Source organism: Phyllobates terribilis, unplaced genomic scaffold (assembly GCF_046119375.1).
Source record: "Phyllobates terribilis strain yellow unplaced genomic scaffold, ASM4611937v1 Scaffold_1__5_contigs__length_1240528914, whole genome shotgun sequence".
Taxonomy (NCBI): Eukaryota; Metazoa; Chordata; class Amphibia; order Anura; family Dendrobatidae; genus Phyllobates; species Phyllobates terribilis.
Genome location: NW_027362761.1, coordinates 799,954,405 through 799,966,784, shown reverse-complemented (window position 1 = coordinate 799,966,784; position 12,380 = coordinate 799,954,405). Strand labels below are relative to the sequence as shown.

The following is a 12,380-nucleotide window of genomic DNA, read 5'->3' as shown; positions in this document are numbered from 1 at the left end:
ATGGCTGCAATGAAACAAAAAGTGAAAAATGTAAAGGGGTCTGAATACTTTCCTTATGACAGGGGTGAACATATCATTAGTCCAGCCTGTGCAGCCGCACAGGGGCCCAAGAAGTAAGGGAGTAACGACTTCTACCTCCAAAACAATAAGTGGCTTTTGTCAGAGATACATTATTGGACTGCAGGGACCCATATACTGTTCTTGCACTGTGGCCCTCTTCTGTCTGTGTCTACCACTGATATATGATATGTATCTGAGAAGAGACTCAAAGTTGTTATAGATGGCTGGATAAAGAAGGTAGCCATTGTATACACAAGGTTTATTTTTACTTCCAATATAATGGGTACTACCAGGAACCGAGAAATGCATGCACTTAGAGCTGTAAATTCTTGGTGTCTGGCTTGTAAGCTACATTTTGCATTATAAAGTCCTTGCTGGAAAACCTTTTGTAATGGTGAATGTTTATATAGTAATGGGAGTCAGTAACCTATGCAGAGTTATTTTCTCTTATATATTGTGTATAGTCAACTGCCATGGTAATGGGAAGATATGCCTATTTATGGTTGCAGTTTTTCTTCTCATCCTCCTACAAACATTCTTTTGGTGGAAAATAATGAAGGCATCTCACATTCAAAGTCCGTCTTACTGCCTTCCATTATCTAATGCTACATCCCACTCCTATGTCACTGAGAGAATTAATTGTAGCCTGCACATTTACCTTCTACTGTGTCTGTTCAATGTCATCCTTCATAAAACATTTAATCTTTTTTAATCTTTTTTTTTTTTTTACTAATCTATTTTTATTCCTTTTATAAAGCCTCATGAGATGATGCTTAGACATATAGTCTATACTATACGAAGCAGTGTAAAAGTTTCTTATTTAATTGGCCATTATGTAGCAAACCTTTTACATAGGGTGGATTATAGCATCACAATGCAATAATGAGTTAGTGGCTGTTTGTTTTGCCACTTGTAATCAATCCAGTTGACTCATCTGACCAGAAAATTGGCGTTTCGATCATCTAAAATATCAGTAAGTTCCATATTTAGTGCTTTTTCATTTATATATCTTATCAATGTATTAAACTGGTGGTCTGTACATGACCAGACTTCCAGGAAGGACTTCATTAATAAATGTTGTCTAATATTGAATGTGCTCAATGAACAGATTATAGCTACTATGCATTTATTGCTCTTCCAATCTTAAATTTGAAAATGTAGATGACACTGGTGTGCCCATTTTAGTGCCAGCTCGTTGGGCATAATAGTGGTCATAAACTGAAACACATTATTGGAAATTACAAATGTCAAGAACCTCACAAATATAGCTTGTACATCTCTCATCCTTGCTTGACCTCCTGAGAAAGGTTCTCCTCACTTCTGTACGATCACTGTAGGCTGACCTCATGATTGATGCCAGCCTACAGTTATGGCCAAAAGTTTTGAGACGGACACAAATTTTGGTGTTCATAAAGTTTGCTGCTTTAGTATTTTTAGATCTTTTAGTCAGATGTTTCTATGGTTACTGCAGTACAATCATAAGCATTTCATAACTTTTTGCCCTTTTATTGACAAATACATCAAGTTTATGTAAAGACTCAACATTTACATATTATATTTTTCAAGACTTTTCCAATTTGCCTTGGCAGCTCCATATCATCTTCTGGGCCAAGTCCTGGCTGATGGTAACCCATTTTTGCCTAATCAGTGTTTTTGTTTGACCACCCACTTTTTTAAGATTGACTACCGGTTCTCAATGGGATGTGAACAGAGAGTTTCCTGGTCATGGACCCAAAATTTCAGTGCATTAATGTCAAGCAAATATGAAGTAGTGGTCTCCAGAGCCATTCAACATCATGCAACAAAGGTTCCATGACAAAACTACTTCCTGCCACAATGTTTCTGCCAGGAGAATTAGGCTTATGCACTTTTGGCAGGAAATACCAATTGGATTTAGATGAACTAACGAGAAATAATTTCTCAGCTAATTTTTTTGAGAGAATATCATTTGCATACCTTTATGTAAAAGAGACAGTAATTTGTTTCATACTTTTATTGTAGAATCTCTGGACAGTCTCACATACTGTATGTATCAGCATCATTCAGCTGTCGCGTGGCTTCAGCCACATAATATTCCCTGCCATTACTACTAAGTCCCCAAAACCCTCTTTTTTTCAGTTGGTTGAAGAGAAAAAATAAATATTTAAAGTATTCAACACCACTAAAAATATGTTTATCATAAAAACCTAAGTCAAAGAATGTCATTTTCTGGTGATACCTTCTATTAACTATGTGCACATGGGAGGATCTTAGATACCAGCGCAGCCACTAAGTTTTCCCAGGCAAAGCCACTTCAAGAAAATGTTGCGGCGGTGGTTTTCCTGTAGCGGCTTCACCGGCAGTAGCACCATCATTTTTGCGATGGCTCCACCATTGGCGTCTTTTGCTCTACACTAAAGTTTAGCCCTGAAGTGGTTAGAAGAAGTGACATAAGATGGAACATGTGCACAGCAATATGGTTTTGTAATTGCTGCACTTTTTCAGGCTGATTCTGTATGAAAAAAATGTGTGCACATTGCCTTTAGCGTTTTTTTAATTTATTTATTTATTTTTACTAAAGAGTGTCGCTAAGTCAGGTTTAGGCAATAAGAAATAATAATGATTTTAAAAGTTGAACTGCAAGTGGCATTCTAATTCTCCTTTGGGTGACCGACTTTCTGAGCAATATATTACATACCAGTTTTATGACATCCAGAAATATACATTATTTTCTACAAATATAGGAGTACATTATTGTATCTAGGAGTTCGGGAAGTTTTTTTTCTCTGTGGGATGTGTGCTCATTATCACACTTGCAGTTTGTATTAACCTTTGGTGTAGATATCCGGCTTAAGTGCAGAGAACAGGCTTTCCAGTAATGTGCTGAGTTGGCTTTTCTTTATGGAGAGCCTAGAAACGCTACCTCTTAAGATAAAGAAAATCAGATCTTTAAATTCCACAATTTAGTCTGTTTTCTCAACAACAAAAAAAAGTGATATAACCTCAGCAAAAAAAAAAAAAAGCGTTCTTCACACTGCAGGAATCTGTTTTCTTTATCAGGGTGAAGAATTAATACATTTTGAGGGGAAGTGTTGCGCGGAATGTGTGCTAAGCACCAGCTACTGTCTCCATAAAGAAGATGGCACAGAGGTAAGATGGAAATTACGTTTTCACTTAAATAAACAATAATGTAATTTTTTTGCATGAATCCATCTCAAACTTTATCAATTTTCGAATAAAGAGTGATCCTTCTCTAATAAGCACATCTGTTTAAGGCGGTCATTACCCTCTAACAACCCAGTCTGTACAGTGCAGGGACACTGATTCTCTGGTCATGTAACTCCCTGCTTCTCCCTAACCTATGAATACACAGCTGGTGCAAAACTGCAACAACGCTAGGCAGGTGGCTATTTGGGCAGTACTTGTCTGTAGCTGGACAGTCACTGGTTTTGTGCATTTATTTTTACATTTTGTTGCAATCACATTACTTTCTGCCAATCACTGGTCTTAATATGCTGCCGATCACAATCATTTTAGGCAATTTATAAATTGATTAGATAACCAGAGCTCTTCCCAGCATGGACAGGACTTAATAAATTATATTTCAGACATGCAGAGACATGATAAAAATTAATATCATTAACCTATCCCAAAAAATTGAGACGAAAAAAAAAAATAATCTTAAGTAAGAAACCGAACATACCTATCAAAATTATGATAATCTGGGCAGATAAACTGAATTGCCTTCACAACACCCACATTAACATAAGGCCTACTTCTAACAATATATACAGTACAGACCAAAAGTTTGGACACACCTTCTCATTTAAAGATTTTTCTGTATTTTCATCATTATGAAAATTGTACATTCACACTGAAGGCATCAAAACTATGAATTAACACATGTGGAATTATATACTTTACAAAAAAGTGTGAAACAACTGAAAATATGTCTTATGTTCTAGGTTCTTCAAAGTAGCCACCTTTTGCTTTGATGACTGCTTTGCACACTCTTGGCATTCTCTTGATGAGCTTCAAGAGGTAGTCCCTGGAAATGGTCTTCCAACAATCTTGAAGGAGTTCCCAGAGATGCTTAGCACTTGTTGGCCCTTTTGCCTTCACCCTGCGGTCCAGCTCACCCCAAACCATCTCGATTGGGTTCAGGTCTGGTGACTGTGGAGGCCAGGTCATCTGGCGTAGCAAACCATCACTCTCCTACTTGGTCAAATAGCCCTTACACAGCCTGGAGGTGTGTTTGGGGTCATTTTCCTGTTGAAAAATAAATGATGGTCCAACTAAACGCAAACCAGATGGAATAGCATGCTGCTGCAAGATGTTGTGGTAGCCATGCTGGTTCAGTATGCCTTCAATTTTGAATAAATCCCAAACAGTGTCACTAGCAAAGCACCCCCACATCATCACACCTCCTCCTCCATGCTCCACGGTGGGAACCAGGCATGTAGAGTCCATCCGTTCACCTTTTCTGCTTCGCACAAAGACACGGTGGTTGGAACCAAAGATCTCAAATTTGGACTCATCAGACCAAAGCACAGATTTCCACTCATTTAATGTCCATTCCTTGTGTTCTTTAGCCCAAACAAGTCTCTTCTGCTTGTTGCCTGTCCTTAGCAGTGGTTTCCTAGCAGCTATTTTACCATGAAGGCCTGCTGCACAGTCTCCTCTTAACAGTTGTTGAAGAGATGTGTCTGCTGCTAGAACTCTGTGTGGCATTGACCTGGTCTCTAATCTGAGCAGCTGTTAACCTGCGATTTCTGAGGCTGGTGAATCGGATAAACTTATCCTCAGAAGCAGAGGTGACTCTTGGTCTTCCTTTCCTGGGGCGGTCCTCATGTGAGCCAGTTTCTTTGTAGCGCTTGATGGTTTTTGCAACTGCACTTGGGGACATTTTCAAAGTTTGCCCAATCTTTCGGACTGACTGACCTTCATTTTTTAAAGTAATGATGGCCACTCATTTTTCTTTACTTAGCTGCTTTTTTCTTGCCATAATACAAATTCTAACAGTCTATTCAGTAGGACTATCAGCTGTGTATCCAACTGACTTCTGCACAACACAACTGATGGTCCCAACCCCATTTATAAGGCAAGAAGTCCCACTTATTAAACCTGACAGGGCACACCTGTGAAGTGAAAACCATTTCCGGTGACAACCTCTTGAAGCTCATCAAAAGAATGCCAAGAGTGTGCAAAGCAGTCATCAAAGCAAAAGGTGGCTACTTTGAAGAACCTAGAATATAAGACATATTTTCAGTTGTTTCACACTTTTTTGTAAAGTATATAATTCCACATGTGTTAATTCATAGTTTTGATGCCTTCAGTGTGAATGCACAATTTTCATAGTCATGAAAATACAGAAAAATCTTTAAATGAGAAGGTGTGTCCAAACTTTTGGTCTGTACTGTATGTTAAAGGGGTTGACTATCTAATGGACATTTAACAGCAATTGATCTAGCAGTGATTTGGGCAATAAAGGGGTTTAGCTAATGCTTAGTGTAATTAATTTGTTGAAAAACACATCTAATGTTAGAGCTCATCTTGTAATAAGTGTACTATATATTGGTAATTTGCATTTATTGCCATTTCCAGCCCATTATATAAAATAGACATTAAGTGGCCAAACACTATAACCAGTTCACGACCTTTGACCTACTTGTACATCAAAAGTCTTGTGAGCCCGCATTTTTACTAGCACATGACGGCTGATTTAATCAGCCATTGTCTGCCTTTAACAGGTGGAGGCTCCACTCAAGGCTGTTAACCTATCAAATACCGCTGTCAATCTCTGACAGCGGCACTCAGCACACGTGCCACCACGATGGCACAGCGATCCACGCTCCCATCTGTATGCCAGTAACGTGATCGTTTCTTTAAGGAGGTTGTCCGGTTCAAATCGCTTGCAATGTTGCGGCGGCCAAAATAATGTAATCCTGGCATTTTGATTTTTTTCTAGTTACGCTTTCTCTCTATGTTTACCGATCGGATTAATTTATTTTATATTTTGATAGATCAGACTTTTAGGTACGCAGTTATACCAAATATGTGTGTTTTTTTATTATTTTATTGTTGTATTTTTAAAGGGGTTGTTTGGTCTAAATCAATAAGTCACTCTGTGTGACTGCAGACTTATGAATCTCCCCAGCGCACACACTGTGCACTGCGGGGATTTTCCGGTTTCTGAGCCGAGACCGGAGGATATGTATGACTTATACATATTCCCGGCCAGAACCCGTCTAGTGGGCATGGCCTCACTCCATACACTTCCAAAAAGCGAGGCCGCGCCCCAACTAGTGATGTGCCATTCAGTGGGCGTGGCCAGCTAGTGGGCGTGGTCTCCCTCCATACAAGTGTATGGAAGCGAGGCCACGCCCACTGTCTGGCATTATGTACAACTCATACATACCCTCCGGTCCCGGGTCAGAAACCGGCGAATCCCCGCAGGCCACAGTGTATGCGCTGGGGGGATTCATAAGTCTGCAGTCACATAGTGACTTATCAATTTGGACCAGACAACCCCTTTAAAGATAAAACAATAAAATAAATACACATATTTGGTATCGCTGCGTTCCTAAAAGTCTGATCTATCAAAATATAAAATAAATTAATTGGTTTGGTAATCATAATAAAGAGAAAGCGTAACAAGAAAAAAATCCCTTAAAGGGAACCTGTCAACAGAAAAAACGCTATTAACCTGCATTTAGGGGGTTAATCTGCAGGTTAATAGCATTATTACGCCGACTGGCGCCTGCATTTAGCCTAACGCCGCGGGGAGAAAATAAAGTTTATTCTATCCGGCAGCATTCCTGTTTCAGTCAAAGGGGTGGCGGTGGCACTGTTTCAGTCACTGCTTTGAGTATACCGAGGTGCAGCTGTAACGGCAACCCCGGCCCTGACTCACATTGGCTCTGCCGGGGGCACGGTTACAGCCGCCACTCTTTATACTCAGAGTGGTGACTTAACCCGTGCCAGCGCCGCCCCTGTGACTGAAACCACTCCTCCGGCGCTGACACACTGACTCTGCATTGGAGCTGACTGTCAGTCAGGGCCGGGGTCGTAGTTTCAGTCATGGGGGCGGCGCCGGTGCGGATTCAGTCATTGCTCTAAGTATACTAAGTATACGGAGTGGCGTCTGTAGCCGTGTCCCCGATACTGACTGACAACCGGCCCTAATGCAGAGCCAGTTTCAGTCAGGGTCAGGTGCGCAGTTACAGCTGCAGTTCTGTATACTTAGTATACTAAAAGCAATGACTGAACCAACATCGGTGCTGCCCCGTGACTGAAACGGGAATGCTGCTGGGGATTAAGCTAATTTCCTCCCCGCAGCATTAGGCTAAGTGCAGGCGCCAGCCAGCATAATAACGCTATTAACCTGAAGATTGACCCCATATCTGCCGGTTAATAGCTTTTTATCTGGTGACAGGTTCCCTTTAACCTGTAATACACCAATTTGTCTATGTCAGATGGTCAAACTAGCCTTATATATACAGTACAGACCAAAAGTTTGGACACACCTTCTCATTTAAAGATTTTTCTGTATTTTCATGACTATGAAAATTGTACATTCACACTGAAGGCATCAAAACTATGAATTAACACATGTGGAATTATATACTTAACAAAAAAGTGTGAAACAACTGAAAATATGTCTTATATTCTAGGTTCTTCAAAGTAGCCACCTTTTGCTTTGATGACAGCTTTGCACACTCTTGGCATTCTCTTGATGAGCTTCAAGAGGTAGTCACAGGAAATGGTCTTCCAACAATCTTGAAGGAGTTCCCAGAGATGCTTAGTACTTGTTGGCCCTTTTGCCTTCACTCTGCGGTTCAGCTCACCCCAAACCATCTCGATTGGGTTCAAGTCTGGTGACTGTGGAGGCCAGGACATCTGGTGTAGCACCTCATCACTCTCCTTCTTGGTCAAATAGCCCTTACACAGCCTGGAGGTGTGTTTGGGGTAATTGTCCTGTTGAAAAATAAATGATGGTCCAACTAAACGCAAACCGGATGGAATAGCATGCCGCTGCAAGATGCTGTGGTAGCCATGCTGGTTCAGTATGCCTTCAATTTTGAATAAATCCCCAACAGTGTCACCAGCAAAGCACCCCACACCATCACACCTCCTCCTCTATGCTTCACGGTGGTCGGACAAAGACACGGTGGTTGGAATCAAAGATCTCAAATTTGGACTCACCAGACCAAAGCACAGATTTCCACTGGTCTAATGTCCATTCCTTGTGTTCTTTAGCCCAAACAAGTCTCTTCTGCTTGTTGCCTGTCCTTAGCAGTGGTTTCCTAGCAGCTATTTTACCATGAAGGCCTGCTGCACAAAGTCTCCTCTTAACAGTTGTTGAAGAGATGTGTCTGCTGCTAGAACTCTGTGTGGCATTGACCTGGTCTCTAATTTGAGCTGCTGTTAACCTGCGATTTCTGAGGCTGGTGACTCGGATAAACTTATCCTCAGAAGCAGAGGTGACTCTTGGTCTTCATTTCCTGGGACGGTCCTCATGTGAGCCAGTTTCTTTGTAGCGCTTGATGCTTTTTGCAACTGCACTTGGGGACACTTTCAAAGTTTTCCCAATTTTTCGCACAGACTGACTTTCATTTCTTAAAGTAATGATGGCCACTCGTTTTTCTTTACTTAGCTGCTTTTTTATTGCCATAATACAAATTCTAACAGTCTATTCAGTAGGACTATCAGCTGTGTTTCCACCAGACTTCTGCACAACACAACTGATGGTCCCAACCCCATTTAAAAGGCAAGAAATCCCACTTATTAAACCTGACAGGGCACACCTGTGAAGTGAAGACCATTTCCAGTGACTACCTCTTGAAGCTCATCAAGAGAATGCCAAGAGTGTGCAAAGCTGTCATCAAAGTAAAAGGTGGCTACTTTGAAGAACCTAGAATATAAGACATATTTTCAGTTGTTTCACACTTTTTTGTTAAGTATATAATTCCACATGTGTTAATTCATAGTTTTGATGCCTTCAGTGTGAATGTACAATTTTCATAGTCATGAAAATACAGAAAAATCTTTAAATGAGAAGGTGTGTCCAAACTTTTGGTCTATACTGTATATGTATAAAAAATTTAACATTCATCCACAAACCTTCACTTCATTGTGAACTATAATAGGGTCAAAGGTTGAGAACAGTCAAGTAGGCAGTCCATCCATGCAGCAGCTCATAATCAGTGTGGTCTGATTATCTACCGTCACCTCTCTCTGTTTGGTCTAAGTAGTATGATCTGCTTGGCCTGCTAAGCGAGAGACAAGATGACATCAGGCATATCCTGAAGCATTTCATCACATTCACTTGTTCTCCTCAGCAAGTGGCTAATGAAAATGGTGTAAGAATTGAAAGGGAATTTGTCACCAAGTTTTTGCTATTTAATCAGACAACAGCATAATGTAGGCGCTGAGACCCTGATGCCAGCGATGTGTCACTTATTAGACTGTGTGCTGTAGTTTTAATAAAAACAATGTTTTATCAGCGGGAGATTATCACTACAGGACTAGGTCTCATGTGCAGAGCAGTCCAGCTAATCTGTGTAACCCCACCCCCACCCCTGACTGGCAGCTTGCTGATAATGCACAGTGTACACAGGAAGCTGCCAGTCAGGGGTGTGGGCGGGGTTATACACAGCTCAGAAGTATTAGAATCCCTGTTTCATCTGGTGTAGATGGAGCACAACTATCAAAACTGCCCCATGCAGCCCAGTAAGTGACACATCACTGGTATCAGGCTCTCTGTCTCTACATTATTCTATTATCAGATTCCATAGCAAAAGCCTGCAGGCAGATTCCCTTTAATTGTCAAGTATTGTACAGCCAATCATATACATGAATGCTAACCCAGTACAATGATTGATAAATTATAGCCCACTTATGTAACCTACATTATATAGAAGAGAGCAGTGGTCCATCTGTCAGTGAGACGCCTACTAACACACAAGACTGGTTAGGTTCAGCAAGATCCTATTTTTTTTCATGAAATAGAAGTTAGACATTACATTTCATCTGATTGGCATGCTCCTAGATTATGAGTTTAGGTACAGCTCCTGAGAAATGATTTCTGTATAAACATTGGAGGAGCAGGCCATTAAATCCTGCCAGCAAGCACTCACTGCTGGCTTTTGTAACCCTGGAGCATGAGCATAGATAACGCAGGAATGCGCTTTATTGGAATGCTTGTGATACACCTGATAACTTTGCTTACTGAACACAGAGGTATTTCTGTTTGTTTGCAGGATTCTCATTCAGATTTAAGTGGAGTCAAACATTTGATGGTGAGTGCAGATACTTATTATACTTTTATCTTTCACTCAAGCATTTCTCAAAGAAGTAAATGATACAAAAACAAATGAGGCTATAGTTTCCTCTCTGGTTACTTAACTTTATTAGGAGCATTAAAGGGGCTGTCGACTCCTGATTTTTATTTTAAAAATGGGCCCAGCATGAGCTAAGAAAGAAAAAAATCATAAAATTGCCTTTATTCTTTACTAGACCACGCTTCCAACTTTTAAAATAAAGCCTGTTCATTTAGTAACACAAATATAAATATAAAGCTGACTACTTATGAAGTCCCAAAGTGTCCTTTGTATAATCTACCTTGTGGAAATTTTATAAATGCCCTTTAGAAAATGACAGCAGCATCCTGATTAGTTCTATATAGCCTGGCTACTATTAAGAGCTTACAACAGCTGTTTCAGGGCACTTTGTCCTATTGGTTAGGTTATATAACAAATCCTACAACAAGAGATGCTAATACCATTGTTACTTAGATGGAAATGTTTCTGGTCTTTTTAACAACTAGAGATTTTTGAGATGAGGTAGAAGTTTGTCTTTCGCGCTCTCAGTAATTCTAATGGTTTCAAAGGATTTCAGTAATTCTTCCCAGTGTAAAATGGTTGATAAGTGTCAGGCTCACCAGAGGAAATTATTTTTACCCCATGTCTATTTAATCCATATATATACAACACTTCATTAAAATCGTATGGTCTCTTAATCCCCCCATACACATTAGACTAACATCAGCTGAACCTGCCTATATCAATGGGTTTGGCTGAAAGTCTAATGCATATGGGATGCCCTAACAGATAATTGTCAGGGTAGTTAAGGTTAAGGTTTGAGATCCTTTTAGACTCTAGAAATAAGCCGCCGCCGCCAGAGATGTCTGGCAGCAGCTCTCTCATAGGGAGCACAGGGGTGCTCAGCAGAGTGAATGCACGGCAGAGTGAGCACTTCTATGCATGGAAGAGTTGGGGGAGATAGCTGCTGGCCAAACCATTGTTCATCCAGCAGCTATTAAATGTACATAGAGAGTTTTATGTCTGCTCCAAATGGAGTTGTCATCTACTGGACGCTTAGGTTATTCTAGTGGATCCACTGATGGGTCAGCTTGAATCTTGCGTATAACAATTAAAATTACATTGTTTTTAAAGCAGCACTCCATTAAACTTTTTATGCCCTAAACATGTGTAAAGGTATATATAGTTTGTGTGTCAATATACTCACCGATCACAGTCTTCTTTATGTGTGAACTGGAAGTCGCATTTGCAGTGTAAGTCTATGGAGCCTGATGCTCCATAGAATTACATTGTAAATCAACTTATGGCTCACACACAAATCTCTGTGTGATTTGATGAGTCGAGATTGCTGTCATGTGAGTGAGAAGAGGATCAGAGCACTCACATAACACACTTTTTGAAATAAAATCGGCGCTATAATAATCTTTTGTAAAAACCACTTTATATACTTATATCTTACTTGCTTGTTTAGTCATAGGGGTGTTCTTCACTTTATTCAGTCCGGCTTGTCGCCGCCCACTCAATTTGAATTGTCCTCGGTTTGCGCCGACGTCGCATGAACTGTCTTGTTGAAGTCCTGTGCTTGCGCACTGTATACTGTCACCCACGCTTGCGCAATGTATATTGTAAAGCCACATGTGCACAGTGACGATCGGCTCCCACGCTCCCAATTGCGTGCATTTGAGCTGCTCGTCACTGTGCACGTACGGCTTTACAGTATACATTGCGCAGGCCTGGCACGGGACTTCAGCAACAGTATTCATCTGACGTCGGCGCAAACCGGGGACGATTCAAATTGAATGGGCGGTGACCAGCCTGACTGAAAAAAGTGAAGCACACACCTATAACTAAACCAGCAAGTAAGATATAAGTATATAAAGTGGTTTTTACACCTGATATTAGCGCCGATTGTAATGCAAAAAGCGTGTTAGTGATGCACATTGCATCACCAACAACAACCTGAGGGCAGTTTACATTCTCCAACTGACATGACAGGTTCCCTTTAACTAAAGCAAATAC

At 40.5% G+C, this 12,380-nt stretch overlaps 1 protein-coding gene across 1 annotated transcript in view; it reads left to right on the top strand.

The window, feature by feature from the left end:
- The window catches only part of FRAS1 (Fraser extracellular matrix complex subunit 1), a 626,357-nt gene that overhangs the window by 301,172 nt on the left and 312,805 nt on the right, over positions 1–12,380 (top strand). Inside the window, exons 10-11 of the mRNA XM_073637084.1 lie at positions 3,100–3,189; positions 10,302–10,340. Coding sequence (XP_073493185.1) covers positions 3,100–3,189; positions 10,302–10,340 — 129 coding nt within the window. The remainder of the gene's footprint in view (positions 1–3,099; positions 3,190–10,301; positions 10,341–12,380) is intronic.